The sequence below is a fragment of the Balaenoptera physalus genome (genome assembly GCF_965194825.1).
Source record: "Balaenoptera physalus genome assembly, chromosome: 12".
Classification (NCBI taxonomy): domain Eukaryota; kingdom Metazoa; phylum Chordata; class Mammalia; order Artiodactyla; family Balaenopteridae; genus Balaenoptera; species Balaenoptera physalus.
The window spans coordinates 57,625,858-57,647,144 of NC_138897.1; the positions used below are offsets into that span (position 1 = coordinate 57,625,858).

The 21,287-nt window shown below is 37.7% G+C and overlaps 1 protein-coding gene across 2 annotated transcripts in view; it reads left to right on the top strand.

Annotated features, from left to right (window-relative positions):
- Positions 1-21,287, top strand: part of LOC309640245 (uncharacterized protein) — a 645,560-nt gene that overhangs the window by 509,707 nt on the left and 114,566 nt on the right. The window contains exon 1 of one of the 2 annotated variants that reach the window (XM_082418751.1): positions 1-15,950. This exon is cut by the window's left edge and continues 25,591 nt beyond it. The exons of the other annotated variant lie outside the window; for it this stretch is intronic. Within the exon in view, the coding sequence (XP_082274877.1) occupies positions 15,831-15,950 (120 nt within the window). The 5' untranslated portion in view covers positions 1-15,830. The remainder of the gene's footprint in view (positions 15,951-21,287) is intronic. 2 annotated transcript variants of the gene reach the window in all.

Sequence of the window (21,287 nt, forward strand, 5' to 3'; positions counted from 1 at the left end):
TTTTCTTCTCTGATTGCTGTGGCTGGGACTTCCAAAAGTATGTTGAATAATAGTAGTGAGAGTGGACATCCTTGTCTTGTTCCTGATCTTAGAGGAAATGTTTTCAGTTTTTCACCATTGAGAATGATTTTGGCTGTGGATTTGTCGTATATGGCCTTTATTACATTGAGGTAAGTTCCCTCTCTGCCCACTTTCTGGAGAGTTTTTATCATAAATGGGTGTTGAATTTTGTCAAAAGCTTTTTCTGCATCTATTGAGATGATCATATGGTTTTTATTCTTCGATTTGTTAATATGGTGTATCAAATTGATTGATTTGCATATATTGAAGAATCCTTGCATTCCTGGGATAAATCCCACTTGATCATGGCGTATGATCTTTTTAATGTGTTGTTGGATTCTGATTGCTAGTATTTTGTTCAGGATTTTTGCATTTATATTCATCAGTGCTATTGGTCTGTAATTTTCTTTTTTTGTAGTATCTTTGTCTGGTTTTGGTGTCAGGGTGATGGTGGCCTCATAGAATGAGTTTGGGAGTGTTCCTTCCTCTGCAATTTATTGGAAGAGTTTGAGAAGGATGGGTGTTAGCTCTTCTCTAAATGTTTGATAGAATTCACCTGTGAAGCCATCTAGTCCTGGAATTTTGTTTGTTGGAAAATTTTTAATCACAGTTTCAATTTCATTACTTATGATTGGTCTGTTCATATTTTCTATTTCTTCCTGGTTCAGTCTTGGAAGGTTATACCTTTCTAAGAATTTGTCCATTTTATTGGCATAGAGTTGCTTGTAGTAGTCTCTTAGGATGCTTTGTATTTCTGCAGTGTCTGTTGTAACTTCTCCTTTTTCATTTCTAATTTTATTGATTTGAGTCCTCTCCCTCTTTTTCTTGACGAGTCTGGCTAATGGTTTATCAATTTTGTTTATCTTCTCAAAAAACCAGCTTTTAGTTTTATTGATCTTTGCTATTGTTTTCTTTGTTTCTATTTCATTTATTCCTGCTCTGGTCTTTATGATTTATTTCCTTCTACTAACTTTGGGTTTTGTTTGTTCTTCTTTCTCTAGTTCCTTTAGGTGTAAGGTTAGATTGTTTATTTGAGATTTTTCTTGTTTCTTGAGGTAGGCTTGTATTGCTGTAAACTTCCCCCTTAGAACTGCTTTTGCTGCATCCCATAGGTTTTGGATCATCGTGTTTTTGTTGTAATTTGTCTGTAGGTATTTTCTGATTTCCTCTTTGATTTTTTCAGTGATCTCTTGGTTATTTAGTAATGTATTCTCTAGCCTCAATGCATCTGTGTTTTTACATCTTTTTCCCTGTAATTTATTTCTAATCTCATAGCATTGTGGTCAGAAAAGATGCTTGATATGATTTCAGTTTTCTTAAATTTACTGAGGCTTAATTTGTGTCCCAAGATGTGATCTGTCCTAGAGAATGTTCCATGTGCACTCGAGAAGAAAGTGCAATCTGCTGTTTTGGGATGGAATGTCCTATAAATATCAATTAAATCTATCTGGTCTATTGTGTCATTTAAAGCTTGTGTTTCCTTATTAATTTTCTGGTTGGATGATCTGTCCATTGGTGTAAGTAAGGTGTTAAAGTCCCCCACTATTATTGTGTTACTGTTGATTTCCTCTTTTATAGCTGTTAGCAGTTGCCTTATGTATTAAGGTGCTCCTATGTTGGGTACATATATATTTATAATTGTTGTATCTTCTTCTTGGATTGATCCCTTGATCATTATGTAGTGTCCTTCCTTGTCTCTTGTAACATTCTTTATTTTAAAGTCTATTTCATCTGATATGAGTATTGCTACTCCAGCTTTTTTTTGATTTCCATATGCATGGAATACCTTTTTCCATCCCCTCACTTTCAGTCTGTATGTGTCCCTAGGTCTGAAGTGGGTTTCTTGTAGACAGCATATATATGGGTCTTGTTTTTGTATCCATTCAGCAAGCCTGTGTCTTTTGGTTGGAGCATTTAATCCATTTACATTTAAGGTAGTTATCGATATGTATGTTCCTATTTCCATTTTCTTAATTGTTATGGGTTTGTTTTTGTAGATCCTTTTCTTCTCTTTTGTTTCCCACTTCGAGAAGTTCCTCTAGCATTTGTTGTAGAGCTGGTTTGGTGGTGCTGAATTCTCTTAGCTTTTGCTTGTCTGTAAAGCTTTTGATTTCTCTGTTGAATCTGAATGAGATCCTCCCGGGTAGAGTAATCTTGGTTGTAGGTTCTTCCCTTTCATCACTTTGAATATGTCATGCCACTCCCTTCTGGCTTGTAGAGTTTCTGCTGAGAAATCAGCTGTTAACCTTTTGGGAGTTTCCTTGTATGTTATTTGTCATTTTTCCCTTGTTGCTTCCAATAATTTTTCTTTGTCTTTAATTTTTGTGAATTTGATTACTATGTGTCTCGGCGTGTTTCTCCTTGGGTTTATCCTGCCTGGGACTCTCTGCACTTCCTGGACTTGGGTGTCTATTTCCTTTCCCATGTTAGGGAAGTTTTCAACTATAATCTCTTCGAATATTTTCTCAGGTCATTTCTCTCTCCCTTCTCCTTCTGGGACCCCTATAATGCGAATGTTATTGCATTTAATGTTGTCCCAGAGGTTTCTTAAGCTGTTTTCATTTCTTTTCATTCTTTTTTCTTTTTTCTGTTCCATGGCAGTGAATTCCACCATTCTGTCTTCCAGGTCACTTATCCGTTCTTCTGCCTCAGTTATTCTGCTATTGATTCCTTGTAGTGTATTTTTCATTTCAGTTTTTGTATTGTTCATCTCTGTTAGTTTGTTCTTTAATTCTTCTAGGTGTTTGTTCTTTAATTCTTCTAGGTCTTTGTTAAACATTTCTTGCGTCTTCTCGACCTTTGCCTCCATTCTTTTTTCTGAGGTCCTGGATCACCTTCACTATCATTATTCTGAATTCTTTTTCTGGAAGGTTGCCTCTCTCCACTCCATTTAGTTGTTTTTCTGGGGTTTTATCTTGTTCCTTCATCTGGTACATAGCTCTCTGCCTTTTCATCTTGTCTATCTTTCTGTGAATGTGGTTTTCCTTCCACAGGCTGCAGGATTGTAGTTCTTCTTGCTTCTGCTCGGTCATATGTTTTAATTGAGGTGGAGACCATAGAGATTTGCCCTAGCCTGCTTTCCCTCCTGTCTTCTATCACTTCACGTGTGCACCAGCCAAACTGGGCTACATAAGCTGCCCCTTTGTCCTGACCCCATGCCCACAACTTTTCACAGTGTTTCCTTCCTGAAATGCACACTCCTCCTTCCCTTCCTTCATCTATAAAAACCCTACCTCTAATTCAGCACACCTGAAATATTGGTGTTTCTCTCCCATTTCCTCAAAAAAAGTCCCAATTGATCAAACTAGTGCACAATGGCCAGGAGAGCCAGACTCTAATGGACCAGCATCCTCAGGGATCTCTGTGGGACCTGCCCATAGATTTAAGGGAACAAAGGCAATGAACCCCCCACCTTCATTCTTTCTACTACCTACTTCTCCATCACCAATACTTAGTAAAATCCAAAATATCTTTAAATGACCACATGTCAAAAAGTTAAGTGTTATGTGGGAGGGAATTCAATGAAAACTTTTAAACCATTAAAAAAAAAACAAACCCACTCCTTTCTCCAAAAGAAGTCCAAAATATCTGTTGATAATTTAAAAGGCACAGCAAAGATTTTGACCCTATTAAACTTCCTTAGACAATGACTTATTTTAGGCATTAGAAAATTTTTGGTTCAAAGGACAACTATTTTTATCAACGACATGAGTCACTCTTTCTTACTATTTATTTTATCTGCCTCCCACTTTCGCCCTTACACACTCATACAGTTGGAATATTACATGGTTTCCCAAGTCTCTTTTATTCTGGTCAAATTTTGGTTAGAATTTAATGTTAAATGTAAGTATGCCATAAGAATTTTTATATTTGTTTTAATTTTTAATTTTTCCTGTCATTAGAATACGTTGAAGAAACAAAAATGGGAAACAGAGGTTTATGCTGAAGAATAGCTTTGCATGGGTACTAATAAATACCCCACAAATGAATTTCTACTTTTCATTTGTTGTTAATCATCAATGTTATTGGACAAAGATACTAGTGGTACACTATTTTTAGGTCTCTTAAAACTAAACCTTTGCTTAGTCTACTGAGCTGCTTTGTTAGTGGTCCAAGAAAATCCATATTTAGTGGGAATTTGAATACTTGCATTTAACTCTTTACACAGTGGGTTACAAAAGTATCTTGCCATTAGTGAAATTACACAGTCCCCACACTCAAGCCCCAGTGATACCATGTCTGGCCAAGAAGCTGTATCGGGAGAGGAGAGCAAAGAGAATGAGGCCACACTCTGAGCTTAATACTAAGACAACTCAGTTACACTTCACCCTGCTGAGTCTTTCTTTTCTTGCAAATGAAAGCATGCTCTGTATCCAAACTCTACCTTCCCTATACCCTAGTTTATGGATCCTCAACCTTTCCAAAGTGGAGAGTCCAGTGTCTGACCCCTGTTTTAAATGAGATAATGTATGACAAGTACTTGGTCACTAGTATATCACTGAGACCCAGAAAGTGGCAACACTTATTCCTATTATTTACCCTGAGGGTTCTATGAATCCCTCTGAGGCCCTGAAAATGGATGTTGTTTGAGGTCTCATGCCACTGAAAATTGACCAATCTGTCTTCCTTTTCACCTTGTACTTCACCCTCATTGCACTTGTCATGATTTTAATGCCAACTATCTCTGAAGCTTGGGAAATCCGGATATCTGCATGGCCAGGAAATCATAGCTTGGACCTAGTCCCTTAAAATCTGCCTCCTTTGCTAAACTTTAAGTTCCATTAAGGGCTGGGACCCTTTGGCCTTGTTCCCCCATTGATTCCTAGTCCCAAGGAATAGTTCTGGCACATAGTAGGCACTCAGCATTAATACAGGCTCCTGATCCAGGCCCTGTCTTCTCAGTCCTCTGATTTCTGCTATATATACAGCTGTTCTCATGGAATTGATACCACTTGACTCATTCTCCTCTAGGTCATGGAAGGCCCTTCATTGTGGGACAGTGGTTTGGCTAAGACTGAGTTTCCCTCCTACACTGTACCGCATGGGAGACACTGGAGGGCCTGCTCTTTTGTGTGCTCAAAAAGCACATCCTTTGCACATAGGGGATAGTCAAGCTGCTTAGGTAGCACAGAAGCCTCTGGAATGAGGAAGTTCTGTAAACAACCATCTCATCTCACAGTGTTCAGTAAACATCTGCAAACACTAACAGCTACTCGTTAGTGTCTTGAAATGCATTGTGTAGTCTGGGGTTATTTTTACTTGTTTTAAGTAATGGAGAGCTTCTAGGATCATTTTAATTGACTTTTCCATTTTTCATCTGTACCTAACCACAGGCAAAAGGGAGCCAACAGTCCCTTTATGAAACATTTGTTACCAAATACCACTGGGTCTTTTTGATTGTATGGTGCACACCCATTGTTAATTATGCTGATTGTTATCCCTAATAGAGGAACAAGTAAGACTCTGGCTCTGAAGCTTGGGAAAACCCTATTTTCAGAACAGACAGGAAACCACAGCCTGGGCTTTGATTGACCTTGAACTTTATTCTCACCTTCCTGGCCCCCTTCCTCACCTTCTACTCCCCCACCTTCAAACGCACCTTGAGCGTAAGTGATAGGAGGAGAGCTTCAGTAAAAGTGGGAAGCTATTTTCCCAGTAGTCATTTGGAAATCATAGAATCTAGGAGTGGGAAATGATCTAGAGTTCCATTATTTTATCCAATTCCTTCATTTAACAGAGAAAGAAAGTGGAGCCCGGAGTGGGTATGTGATGAGGCAGAACAAGGACCAGAATCCTGAGGGCCGAGTTAGAATTCTCCAGACAAAGCCTGAATAAGGGGCCACCCCTGCTCTGGATTTACTGTACACCTTTAGGCTCATGTGGAGCAGAATCGACACTGAGAAATAGTTAATGGTTCTTTTGTATACTTTGATCTAAAAGCTTCCCAACCTCTAAGGCATATTTTAAAAGTAGAAGTAAAGAGAGAGAAAGAGGTGATAGGTACTTAATTTAGATGTTGGATGTAGCTTCCTAGTTGTACCAGAATTCCTCTTGATTTTATTCAGCTAAGTGAAGACCAAATTACCATCATGGGTGATTTTTATGAAGGGTTGAATGACTTAATTAGCTTGGCTTTTATAGTAGCCTGAAGAGATCCATCCCCACTGACTCCTGTGTTTCGACAAAGCTCAAACACTGTTATAGATCAAAGGGAAGATGACATGAAATCTGGACATGTCAAGGGTGCTACACTGAGAGCCTCCTGTAAATGGGTAATTGAGGAGCTGTTTCCAGGCTGGACTCCTGACCCCAGAGGCTGTAACATCAAGGACAGAGATAACCACAGTCTGGGGTGTCTGAGCCCTGGCTGCTGGGAGAAACGGATCCTCATCCACACACCCCTGAGTATGTGATCATCCTGGCAACAATTCAGAATATCAACTAACTGCCATGCCTCTTGTAAACGTGTCCTTCAAAAAGGAACCTTCCTTCATGCCAAAGTCTTTATTGCTTTCAAAGTCTCAGGCTTCCTTCAAAATCAACATTCTCCTTATTTATTATTGACATTAATATCAACCACACCAAAGCTATCAAAGCCAAAGTTGTTAATCTTGCTAACGCTAATTTAAGCCAATATTGGTTACAAATAATGTTTCTTCTAATGTTGTGTGTATTTGAATTCAAAGCTGATGACCTTGGTTAAAATATCAGCTGTGGACCCTTGGAAATGACACAGCTTTTCAGAGTCTCCTTATAAAACGAGAATAATAACACCTATTCTGTGAGGCTTTTGCTTCTTAATGATTTCACTGGTAATGTATTCATTGCAGGAAACAATTTTTGTAGAGCAGTCTACATTATGTTTTAAGAAATAGAAGTAAAAGTAGGTGCAATGGCAATTAAACTTACAATTTCAAAATTTAAACTAGAATTAGTCATTTGAGAAACTTACCCTTTACCCATATTTAAAATTTATAGTTTCTAATCAGAAGAAACTAAAATTTTTTTCTTTTGAAAAAAATCTCAGACTCTAAAGGAGTTCTAAAAGGCTGACTCTTCACACATAATGCTCTTGAAGTAATCAAAGAAACAGTATGTTTATTTTTTAGGTGACTAGATAGATGTTCATGTAAAAATTTCAAGTAGTCTCAACCCTGTGAATTCTAAATTCTTGGGATTATTTATTACTTTGGCTCCTTTCATTAAAATTTACTAAGTTTTATTATAATCATTATCAGGATTTTTCCAGGGGGACCTGAGACCTGTAAACATCTCACAATCATGCTTAAATGCTACATGAATGGATTATGTAAAAACTTGTAGAAGAATCAGTTTTTCTTGAAATTTTCCTAGGGGGAAAGGCTATGAAGAAAGAATTTTATCAAGTGCTGAGAGAGAATACATATTCAGACCTTTTCTGTACATAAAAGGTTTGCTCTGAAATCTTAAGAAATCATCAAAAAAAGGAGGACATTCAGATTTGTTGTTATTTAAAGATTTTATAGGAAAATCATAAATGTCTCATTTCTGTAGCACTTAAGTTTTGCCCTCCAAAAAGACCAAACAGATTTGTTACAGAGAGTCACGCAGCAATTTGTGAATCTTTGAACATGTCTGTTTAATGGAGAAAATAGTAGAACATTCATGGATGTACAGTGGTGCTATCTATTAAATCAATGGATTTTACAAAGTAGGCACAGGAACCTTTCTGGTTTCAGCCCGTAGAGGTCAAGGTCTCCACCACAATTCTGACATAGAACCTAATATACAAAGAGAAGCTTTCACAGCCTGCTTCAGTGTGGCTTCCTGGTCTACCAAGCAGCCTCTGCTACCTGGTTCATAGCCCACATCAGATCTGAAGGGCACGGATGCAGGTCTACTTGGAGTCTAATGGATAGTGTGTCCTCTCTTGTGAGAGAAGGGGAATGTTGGTCAACTTGTCAAAAAATTTCTTCCCAGATTTGAAAGACAAAGAGAGATTTTCCTCCTGAACAGAATATATGTCAATTACAGAATATATCAGGACTGCATCTCAGTCCTCTAAGCCTGCTGGTTAATTTTCAATTTCCTACCTTTAAGAAAGATAGAATAGGAGAAGAAAGAGGAGAACTGGCTCTAAAACTGTCAAGAGAGTGTAAAAAAACCTCAAAATCACAGTATAGTTTTTCTTTTTTTTTTTAAATTAGGAAACATATGACACTGTGTAAAGAGGGCTTATGTACAATTACTTGCTCTCCTTATCTCTAGTAAGAGTTCTATTTTGCAATAAGAGAAACTCAAGTATTCAGGGACAAACAGATTCAAGGTCACATAGCATTGGATGCATGATGCAAGATACTGGAATAACATTCCAATGATGGTGACATTTCCAGTTATCTCTGTGCAATGTATAAATGGTTTCTTCAGGCCTCAGCAGCCTGGTACATAAAATGGAGACACATTACACAGGGTTGCCAGATAAACTACAGGACATCCAGTTATATTTGAGTTTCAGAAAAACAACAAATAATTTTTAATATAACAGTGTCCATGCAATATTTGGGACATACTGATGCTAAAAAATTATTCATTGCTTATTTGAAATTCAAATTTAATGGGATGTCTTGCATTTTTATTTTCTAAATTACCACATTAGATGTAAATAATTGTATTTCTTTGGTTCTGTTTTCATCAGTTATTGAAGAATCTCTAATCTCTCTTTTAAAAAATTGGAAGAACAATCCATAGAGAAAGAACAGTCTTTTCAACAAATGGTACAAATAAAAAAACAAATACCCCAAATTTAAAGATGGGCAAAAGATTTGAATAGACATTTCACCAAAAGTATATATACAAATGACCATAATCCCATGAAAAGATGCTCAACATCATTAGCTATTAGGGAGATGCAAACCAAAACCACAATGAGATATTACTTCACACCACTAGGATGCCTAAAATAAATGACAGATGATAACAAATGTTCATAAGGATGTAGAAAAATTGGAGCTCTTATTCTTGGCTAGTGGTAATATAAAATGGTGCAGTCACCTTGGAAAACTTTCCCCACAAAATGTTGAACGTATAGTTACCATTTTGCAATTCCACTCATAGATATATATCCAGAGAATTGAAAACATGTTTGCACAGAAACTTGTACATGACACTTGTACAACATTATTTATAATAGCCCCGAAATTGAAGCATCTGAAATGGTCATCAACTGATGAATAAACAAAATGTGGTATATCCATACATATTGCCATGTTATATGGCAATAAGAAAGAGTGAAGTATTGATATACGCTGCAATGTGGATGAGCCTTAAAAACATCATGTTAAGTGAAAGAAGCATGTGATAGAAGATCACGTATTGTGCAATCCATTTATATAAAAGACAGAATGTATATTAGAGGTTTCCAGGGGATGGGGATAGGAGAAATGAGAAATGACTGCAAATGACGTGGGATTCCTTTTGGGGTGTTAGAAATGTTCTCAAGTGAGTTAGTGATAAGAGTTGCACATCTCTGTGATTATACTAAAAACCAGTGAACTGTATATTTTTAAAGGGTGAATTGTATGGTATGTGACATATATCATAATGTTATATATGTTATAAAATATATATGAATATGCTTTTTTTTTGCAAAGAGAAACACAAAATGAATAAACCAAAAACTAATGAAATTGTAAAGCACAGACAGTGAGAGGGAATGAGGTAAAAGGGATAGGAAAGAGAATGAGACTTCTCTAACTTTTAAATAATGATTTTACTTTGACCATGCTAATGTTTTATATATTCAAAAATAAAATTAAATAATAAAGGTAGGAAAATATGAAAATTGACTACAAAGGGAAACAAATGAACCTAATTATATCAATCTGATAATAAAAATATTCAGAAGAAAATAGGAACTGATCCAAACAACTACTCTGACAATGGATATAGAACAAGACGAATGGCAAAAAACTGATGCCCAGGAGAACCAATATCTTCACTGTGGGAGAAGGGATATACTAGGTTGAACCATTTGGAATTGCTGATATTCAATAGTTCTTAACACCCCTAAAGGAAATTTTATTTTATTTCTTATTTCTTTTTTTATTTTTTAAGATTTTTATTGGAGTATAGTTGATTTACAATGTTGTGTTAGTTTCAGGTGTACAACAAAGTGAATCAGTTATACGTATACATATATTCACTTTTTTTTTTTTTAGATTCCTTTCCCTTATAGGCCATTACAGAGTACTGAGTGGAGTTCCCTGTGCTATACAGCAGGTTCTTATTAGTTATCTATTTTATATACAGTAGTGTGTATATATATGTCAGTCCCAATCTCCCAATTTATCCCTCCCCCACTTATCCCCTGATAACCGTAAGTTTGTTTTTTACATCTGTGACTCTACTTCTGTTTTGTAAGTTCGTTTGTACCCATTTTTTTTTAGATTCGCTATATAAGTGATATCATGATATTTGCCTTTCTGTGTCTGACTTACTTCACTCAGTATGACAATCTCTAGGTCTATCCATGTTGCTGCAAATGGCATTATTCACCATCAAAAAATCTACAAACAATAAATGCTGGAGAGGGTGTGGAGAAAAGGGAACCCTCCTACGTAGTTGGTGGGAATGTAACTTGGTACAGCCACTATGGAGAACAGTATGGTGTCTCCTTAAAAAACTAAGAATAGAACTACCATACGACCCAACAATCCCATTCCTGGGCATATACCCGGAGAAAACCATAATTCAAAAAGATACATGCACCCCAATGTTCATTGCAGCACTATTTACAATACCCAGGACATGAAAGCAACCTAAATGTCCATCAACAGAGGAATGGATAAAGAAGATGTGGTACACATACACAATGGAATACTACTCAGCCATAGAAAAGAATGAAATAATGTCATTTGCACCAACATGGATGGACCTAGAGATTGATATACTGAGTGCAGTAAGTCAGATCAAAAGGAAATTTTATATTATTCAGTCTAATACAAATATGAATTGAGGGAAAGGGAGGAAGAACCCTGTGTTATTGAATTGGAATTAGTATGGCATAATGATTTTTTAAAATCATGCTTTCTAACTCTGTCCACTGGATGGGTTTAGAATCAATGGCCCTCCAGTAGCAATAAGCACACATAACCTTTGGTTTCTAAACACCATTTCCTTCTACCAAAAAAAAAAAAAAAAAATACTTAGAGAAATCACCATTCTAGATCTGGTAGAGGAAAATTTCCATGCTCACATGCAGCATCTTGCAGTGCCAGAAAGTAAGGAAGTCCTCACAGACTCATTGGGATATGCGAAAAGGACATAGGAGCCAACTTGAAGGGGCTCCCACTGGCCAAATGTGGGACAATTTGAACACCAAAAAAGAATGATGACAGTAATGGATCGTTACACATTGAATTAAAATAATATAATAAAAGGATGATTTGGTAGGGACAAGAGAGATAAACTCTTTTTTATAGAAGAATACCAGTTAATAAAAGTAGAAAGAATGACAGTTAGGAAATCATCACGTTGCAACCACCATTGTAATAATTAACTTAAACCAGGATCATCAGTGGATGCCAGAATCAGAGGGTGAAAATTTGTTGGGTGTGCTGAAAAGAACTAACACAGTAGGTCTAAGATTATTATCCTTAGAAAGGCCTGCTTGGCCCTTGGCTGGCATCTGGGAACTTGGACTTCAGGAGGGTTCCCATCATTCCCAGAATGGATAAGAGAGGCTCACTGTGCCTACACTGTTTTTACAACAATGTGTTGAACACCTGCTTTCCTTTTGGGACTCTTGAATTTTGGTACATGCTATGCAGAGGGTGCCTACATGACCTGACTTCAATAAAAACCTTGTGCACTGAGTCTTTAAGGAGTGTCACCTGGTAACAACATTTTGCATGTGTTGTCACAACTTGTTGCTGGGAGAAGACCCTTGGAAGCTTGTGTCACTTTCCTTAGGACTTTGCCCCATGCACCTTCCCCCTTTGCTGATTTGGCTTGGAATATTTTTGCAGAATCTGGTGAGTCCTCCTAGCAAAATATCAAAACTGGAGGTAGTTTTGTGGACCCCTGACACATTGGGGAATAAGATATTCACACAATCTCAAAACTTCACCAAACAGATTATTTCCTAATTACAAAGGGAACATGGTATCTTAACAATGGAGAAATCTGGCAAACATAATCTTAACCAAGTAATCAAAATCACCAACAATGGGACAGACTTACATCATGTGCCTCATAATATGATGCAGTACTCTTGCCAAACATATTTAACCTGAATCTAATAGTGAGGAAATAAACAGACAAATCCAAATTGAGGGACATTCTACAAAACACCTGTTCTGTATTCTTCAAAAAATGTTAAAGTCGTGAAAGACAAAGAAAGGCTGAAGAACTTATTCTAGATTAAAGAAGACTAAAGAGATAAGAAAACTAAGTGTTCAGCTATAAAGGACATTATTGGGATAACTTGAATGTGGGGAAATTTGAATGTGCAATGTTTATTAAAAATATTGTAACAATGTTAAATTTAATTTTTTGTGTGTGATAATTATATTATGGTTATATACAGGAAGGGTTTTCTTTTGAAGAGGTACAGTATCTAGAAGTGATGTATCATGATGTCAGTAACTTCCATATATATATACAGAGAGAGAGGGAGGGAGGGCGGGGTGGGGGTAGAAGAGAGAGAAAGCAACTATGGCAGAATGACAACAATTGGTGAATCTAGGTAAAGAGTAGATGTGCATTAATTGTAATATTTTTGCAACTTTTTTATAGGTTTGAACATGTTTTTTTCAATAAAAAGTTGTGAAGTTGTGCGGTTGGGGGAGAGGGGCAAATAAAGTTCCCTGAAGAGAAGCCTTCTTTATTCCTTATGGTCTGAATAGTGGTCCAGACATATGTCATAACAGTTTCCCTGAGTTTTTTGTAAGATCAAAAAGGTGATAAACTTTTGAAAAATTTTTAATACTATTACTTTTCTGTATCACCCCCACACCTTTCTGGAATTCAAATTCTATATACATCAGGCAGTTCGATGTTATTTCATAGCTCACAGATGCTCTGTTTATTTTTTTTTCCCCAGCTTTTAAATTTCATTTTGGATAGATTCTACTGCTTTGTCTTCAAGTTCACTGATCATATCTTCTGCAGTATCTAATTTCTTAATTTGATCAAGTATATCTTTGCATCTTAGATATTTATTTTTCCATGTCTATGATATTGATCTGGGTCTTATATCTTCCATTTACATCCTATCATTCTCATACTTTCCCCTAATTTTTGAAACCATGGAGTATATTTATAATAGCTGTTTTAACACTCTTGTGTATTAAGTCTATCATCTATGTCACTTTGGGTATGTTTCTGTTGATATATCTCCTAGTTATATGTCTTCTGTTTGATTTGCACCTAGTAATTTTTTATTGGATGCCAGATGTTGTTAATTTTATAACAATGAGTGAAGCTGCATGAGGTTGGAAAAGGTGTAGTCCTTTAAAAATTATTATGCTTTGTTCTGGAATGCAGTTAAGTCACTTGGGAATGGCTTGATCCTTTCGAGGCTTGCTATAGAATTTGCCACTATTTTGTGGATTTGGAACAACTTTCAGTCTGAAGATCATTTGGCCCACTCCTGAGGCAATATGCTTCCAAGGACTCTACCAAATGCCCAGGTATAGGAGATCTTTCCTCTCTTTTCTCTCATCTAGAAAATGAACTATTCCAGGCTATGTATGAGCTTTAGCAATTTTCCCATCTGCTTCTTTCCAGTGTTTCTTTCTTTAATCTTAGCAGTTTTCTTACACAAGTGCATAGATCAGAACTCAATCAAAGACTCAAGGGAAACTTGGCAGTTCTCAGAAACTCTTTCCCTCTGTGCAGTTTCCTCCTCTCTGTTACTTTACTAGGAAAGCTAAACTAAACTCTGAACTCTGCTTCCTCAACTCAGGGAGCTATTCAGGCGATATGTAGGTTCTGTCTCCTTGTGCTGTGACCTGGGAATTCTCTCCAGGCAGTGAGCTGGGGCATTCATAGGGATTGCCTCATATATTTATCTTGTCTAGGGATTATCCTCTATGGTACCTGTTGTGCATCACCTAAAAAGGTTATTTCATATATTTTGTCTAGCTTTGTATTAGTTTAACGGGAGAGGGAAAATTTGGTTTCTGTTACTCCATAATGGCTGGAATTGGAAGTCTTCAGTGATATTATTTCTATTATGAAATAAGAAAATATTTATTTAAGAAAATGTGGAAATTACTTATGCATAAGTAAATTAGGACAAAATGCCCATTGATCATTCACTAAACACATGAAATTTTGGTATATTTCATTCAGGTATTGTGTTTCCTATGACTAGCTGGCTTTATTAAAAAAAAAAAAGCAACAGATAAATATGGCATTTAAAATACAACTTTAATACTTTTTTTTTAGTTTAACATTATTTCATAATCATTTACCTATGCTTTTTCTTAGAATCATTTATAAAGCCTGGACAATATCCCAACATGTAGACATGTATACTATAGATTATTTAAGCTTCTCTCTGCAGATGGACATTTAGCTGGTTTCCAGTTTTTGTTATTATAAATAATGAATATTTTTATACAGATATTTTTGTTTAAATTTGAATGATTTACTTAGGCAACATTGGAATTACTGGATATAAGTATTTTAAGGGACACAATTCATTTTTTCAAGTTGGTTTCCAAAGAACTGTATCATTTAAAATATTCACCACTCAGTACAATTATGAAGTACTTAACTCTGTGCCACTCATTGTGCAAGGTTCTGGTGATTTAAGACGAACAAGACCCCAACTTTGAGTTCTAGATGCTTACAGCCTAGCTGTGGAGACCAATATGTTAATAGATAAGTGCTGCAAAGCATTATGGGGGTTCTGTATGCACATGAACAGGTTGCAATGAGTTGCTTTGGGCAGAGAAATGTGTCTACTTTATTACCTTACAGAGGCTGATGTAAAGTAAGCATTTAATAAATAGTTGTTAGAAAGGAAGGAAGAAAGAAAGAAAGAAAGAAAGGAAGGAAGAAAGGAAGGAAGAAAGAAAGGAGAAAGGGAGAAAGAAAGTTAAAGAGGTGAATGTTATTTCCATTTAGTGACTTGTTCAGAAAAAGTTTCTTAGAGAAACCTGTGATTTGTAGTTAGTGTATCACCAATTTGTTCACACATTCACTTAATAAATATCTTTTGGCAGTGTGCCAGGGACTGTGCTAAGTGCTAAGGACATCGTTGCTACTGTTCCTGTGGAATTTGCTGCCTAGCATGGAAGACAGATAGTAAACAAGCAATTAAAATAATGGAGGACGTAGGGTAGTCTAAGAATATATAATAGGAATGAGTCACTTAATCTAGGGGTCAGTGGAGACTTGTGACAGTTAAGGCATGACTTCAAGTGTAAGTAAAAGTTAGAAAAAAGGAGAAAGAGAAAAATAGTTCCAGGTAGAGGCAGTCATATCATTCATCTACATGCAAATAAATGCTTTTCTGATGTTTGATGTGGCTTAAAGACAGTTTATTTGCTTAGATATTTTCACACTCCTCCTCCCATCAATGTGGTTTATATGGTTCTTGATTTTCTAAACCTTTCCTTTTATGAATAGTACGAAAGTAACTTCACCTGAGATCCTGTCCATATTCAAATTTAATGGGATCTTAATCCCAAGGGTTTTAATTGTGTTGCTTTAATACCATCCTGTGTGATAGGCAATGTTGTGTCCTTTCTATAGCAGAGGAAACTGAGCCGTAAGCCACAATGTGCAGGTGGACATCAAAGAGCCAGTCAGCCCAGGTCACGTGTCCTTCAGCCTGCCTGACTCCAGCGTGGGACCATCCCAATAAATCCACATTGCTGACTGAGATGATCGCCAAAAAGGTATACATAGAATTTATATATATGTATGTAAACTCTATCTTTCTGGTTATTTAGAGATCACCTATGAACCAATGCTGTGGACCAGGGCCTAGAGTTTCTTTAAAATTGCACATTATTGTTTAAAATAACGTCTTCATTCATCTGGAACTGAGATGAAATGAGGTGTTCTAGAGAAGTGTATTTCCATTTTACTGAAATTGACCTCTTCTAGGCACAACACTTTTCACAAATGCAAATGTGCGTGAACATAAATAATTTTAAAATAAATTGTACACTCTCAGAATTCTTAAACAGTGTTTCTAAGCTCCATTTAACCTGATAACTCAGTCCATGAGCATTGACTGTTTTCTCTCATTTGTTTGTCACTATTAATTTGTCTATGTATCTGGCTCTATGCTAGGAATTGGGACTAAATTAATCAAAATCCCTAACAGATAGAAATTGTAAGCTTAGAAGGAAAAAAACTTACTGAACACTAAGCTTAATACGTCCAATAAATATGCTGTGTTGAGGGAATTTGATGCAGCGGCTGTTTCACGTGAGTTCAGGAGGACATCACAGATAAGACGACGAAAGTGGACCTTGATGGTAGGGGAGGAAGGTGGTGTTGGTGATGGGGTGGTGGTGGATGGCTGGGTGATATTTCTCGGGTTGAGAGGAGGAGGAAGAGCTTCGCAGCCGATGAAGTGGCGTGAAGAAAGCATAAGGTACGTTTAGAGAACCGGAAATGGGCCAGGGCATGGGCAGTGCTGTGGGACGTGGCAGAGATGGCTCTGGAGGGGCAAACTGGGGTCAGCTCACCAAGGGCTTTGGGTGCTGTACCAAGGAGGGGCAGCTGAGGTTTCTAACAGGGAGTGGTGTGATCTGCATTGGTTTTGATAAAGATTACTCAGGGAAAACCTGAAAAATGATGAATGGGATGGTGGGCAGACTAGAAACAGAGAAGTCAGGCATCTGTTAAAACAACGCAGAGGGATAGGTGTCCAGGGAGGAGAAGAGGAGGAGCTCAGTTATAGGTAACAATTCAAACAAGGTAGTAAATTATGGTTGAGAGGCAGATCCAAGCTGGGATGGAGGCCTTACCCCTTACTGACTGAAGGACTCCACTTCTCTGTGTTTCCATTTCCTTGTCTGTGAAATGGTGTTCTGAATACCTCACAGGATGGCTGTGTAATAAGTAAATAAGATAATAAATTAAGTACCTAACAGTGAGCAGGCAGTTTGCAATTTAGGGATCTTTTCCTTGTCCTAAGAGACCCAAGGCATGAGAGCATCCAGTTTAACAGATTGGGTGGGTTTGGGGGGGTCTTCTCTTGCTGTTAACTGTGTCTTTTTCGATGCCTTTGTTCAATAAATTTGCATTGAGCATCTAGTACATTCTAGGCAATGTCACTAGGCCTGTCTCTGTGGCTCCAGGATCCCCTGAGAATTGAGGACTTCTGTTTGCTGTGGGCTCAGAAATCAGAGGGCTCATCGTGTTGTTTGTGTAAATGAATGTGTGAGTGAACATAAAGTAAGTGAGGGCCTCGAGGGCTATCCTATCATGTAATCGTGTAGAGGGACTTTATGCTTGGCTTTGGGACTTTATGCTGCTCAGAGCATTTTCTCCTGGACCGCTGGGTTCTCACACGTCTTTCAACTTACCAGAGGACCCCGTAGACATGGGAGACCTTGCTTCTGCACAGGTGGTGGGACCATGCTGGGAGCACTGCTGAACACAGCAGAGAACACTGGCTCACCCTGCAGCATTATCCTAAGAAGAAGAATGTCCTGCAAACAGGAGGTATTGGGAACTAGATTGTTAGTCAAAGAGCTGTGGAATCCACTCCTGGAGATGCCTGGGATAAGAGACGTTCTCCCAGGCTGGCTTACATACTGTAGCCATTTGTCATAAGAGAGAGGGATGGCCCACCCAATTCCCCTGCCCCTGCCCCCTGTGAGTCCACGCCGTCTTCCGCCTTTGAGGGGAGATTGTAGCATGCATCTCCACAACACGTTACATCATCTCCCAAAGGCAAGGGCCACTCGTCAGTTTTTGCTGGCTAAGACCTCAGGGCAGGACTTGGTGTTCTTGATATAGAACATCTGTCGGGGGAGGCACAGTTGGGAAAGAATGAGGGATTTTCTGGGAGCCCGACTGGCTCACTGAGCAAAGGCCAGGAGGCATTTGGTGAAGTAGTGAGAAGGCTGTGATATGTAAACATGATGTGGGTGTGTTTCTCAGGAGTGACTGGGAGTCTACAGAAAGGGATCACAGGCCTCCCTTCTCCTCAGGCACAGAGAACAAGAAAGAGCCTTGTGACACATGTATGTTTATTTGTTTGATTCAGTGGATAAACAGATATATATCTTACCCTGGGGATGTGAATCAGTATCCATGGATATCATCTTTTTCCCTTCGCAGTCGCTATTTGTACAAAATCACTCTTTTTATAGATAGTTCCCTCCCATCAAATGCCCCAATGTCCTGAATTCAGTTTATCTATGGAATATTTTCCCAAATATGCTGATAGCAACACAAAAAGTAAATAAGCCCCCTTTTGGCTATCTGTATTTCTGTGGAGATGGAGGAGTTGTATAACAGAGTCCAATTCTCTAAAAGCAAAAAAAAGGACACACAGTATGAAACAGTATATTCCAACTAACCTGGCTAATGAGTTTGACAGAAGCTTGTAGGAAACAAGTCAGAGGATAAGAGCTAGAACTCAGAGGAAAAAGTTAATAAAGAACTTACTTGGGACTTCTCTGGTGGTCCAGTGGTAAAGCATCCACCTTGCAATGCAGGGGACACGGGTTCGATCCCTGGTCAGGGAACTAGGATCCCACACGCCACGGGGCAAGTAAGCCCGTGTGCCACAACTACTGAGCTCATGCCTCTCAACTAGAGCCTGCATGCCACAAACTACAGAGCCCAAGCACTCTGTAACCCGCACACCACAACTACAGACCCACGCTCCCTGGAGCTGCGTGCCACAACTAGAGAAGAGAAAACCCACTGCCACAACTAGAGAGAAGCCCGCGCACCACAACAAAGAGCCCATGTGCTGCAACGAAAGATCCCACGTGCCTCAACAACGATCCCATGTTCCGCAACTGAGACCTGATGCGGTGGGAAAAAATAATAATAAAGTAAATAAATAAATAATAAATAAATCTTAAAAAAAGAAAACTAACACATTATTATTAAAAAAAATTTAAATGGCCATTTATCAGAAATTCTGTCCTGACTTCACTAGAGTTGGAAAATCCCTGACTGTTGGTGCTCACTGGCTGGGAAAAGAGAATAGAGGGTACAAGGAAGGCAGTTGGAAAAGGTTCTTCTTCCCTCCCAGGACCTCCTGAGATAAGAGATAGAACTGATTTGAAGGTACAGTGGATTTTTTTCCCTTAAGCTCCCCAACTACAAGGTAGACGTGGCTACTTGGAATACTGAAAAGTATATATGCTGCCTCTATATGCACAAAAGTGCGTGTGAAGGGTGTGTGGTCACTCTAGGTGTCTCAGGACAGCTGACCACACCTAATCATCTTTCAAGAAGTGATTCAGATGAAAGCCCTTCTTCTGACTCCTCTCCTTGGCAACCACACCAGGTGGAATCTATCCCTTTGTGTCCCTACCTTACTCCATATATTCACACAACTTTTATCACACCTATAATATTGACTCCCATGTAATTCTGATCGGGGATTGTCTGAGTTCTTTGTGTAACCATGCATCTAACACAGACCCTGCTACATAATCAAGGATGCAAGTTGAATAAATTAATTTATGTATATGCAATATACTCTCTCCATTTATACATTCATATACAAATAGAAAAGTATATCATATGTTAGAGATGTAAGGAAACATAAGCTGTACATGAGATATGTTTGTGCTTATGTTTTGAAAATAGAGTCAAAGACATACTTTAAATCATTGTTTCTCAAGAAAATATTATGATTCAACTAATATGGAATAGGTGTTTTATTTTGACACTCTCTAGATGATTCAAATGTGCTGCCAGGATTACAAATCACTGATTTAAGAGGAGAAAGGTTTATTTTGGGAAAGTCAAATTTATCCATTTTTTTCTTTTATGATTAGGGATTTCTATATCTCAAAATATCTGCCTGCACCAAAGTTGTAAAGATTTCCTCCTGTTATTTTTTTTCCTGGAAGTTTTATAGTTTGGCATTTACATTTAGGTCTATGATCCATTTCAAATTAATTTTTCTATATGATGTGAGTTTGGGGCCCATGCTCATTTACATACAATGATTTACATTCAATCAGTTCCATCCACTTGAAGTGTACAATGGGTTTTGACAAACTTATATACCCACGTAACCACCACCACCACAATCAAGATGCAGAACATTTCCATCAATATTCTCTCTTTCCATTGAATTACACAGGCACCTTTTTCAGAAGTCAATTGACCATATACGTGGATCCACTTTTGGACATACTATTATGTTCCATGAACCTATGTGTCCATTTTAGCACTAATGGTACATTGTCTTGATTATATGAGTTTTACAGTAAGACTTGAAATCGGTCTTCAGATATTGTTGGGTTTTTTCCAAAATTGTTTTGGCTATTCTGTTTCTTTGAATTTCTGTATACATTTTATTTGATTTTTAAATTTATTTATTTGTTTATTTATTTTTGGCTGCGTTGGGTCTTCGTTGCTGCATGCGGGCTTTCTCTAGTTGCCTCGAGCAGGGGTTACTCTTCGTTGTGGTGTGTGGACTTCTCATTGCAGTGGCTTCTCTTATTGCGGAGCATGGGATCTAGGTTCGCAGGCTTCAGTAGTAGTGGCGCACGGGCTCAGTAGTTGTGGCTTGCAGGCTCTAGAGCGCAGGCTCAGTAGTTGTGGCACACGGGCTTAGTTGCTCCACGGCATGTGGGATCTTCCCAGACCAAGGCTCGAACCCATGTCCCCTACATTGGCAGGCAGATTTTTAACCACTGCGCCACCAAGGAAGTCCCTGTATACATTTTAGAATCAGCTTGTATTATGGTTGGGGTTGCATTGAATTTATGAATCAATTTCAGAAGAATTGATATCTTAACAATATTAAGTCTTCTTATCCATGAACATGATATATTTCTTCATTTACTTAGGTCTTCTTTAATTTCTCTAAGTAACATTTGGTAGTTTTCAGTGTAAAAGTCTTCCCTGCCTTTCATTAAGTTTATTCTTAAGCGTTTTATGGGTTTTTTTGGTACTATTATAAATGAAATTGACTTGTTTTAAATAAACTTTTTAGTTTGAGATAATTGCAAATTCACATGCAACAGTAAGAAATAATACAGAGAGATCCCATGTACCCTTTACCTAAGTTTCTCTTA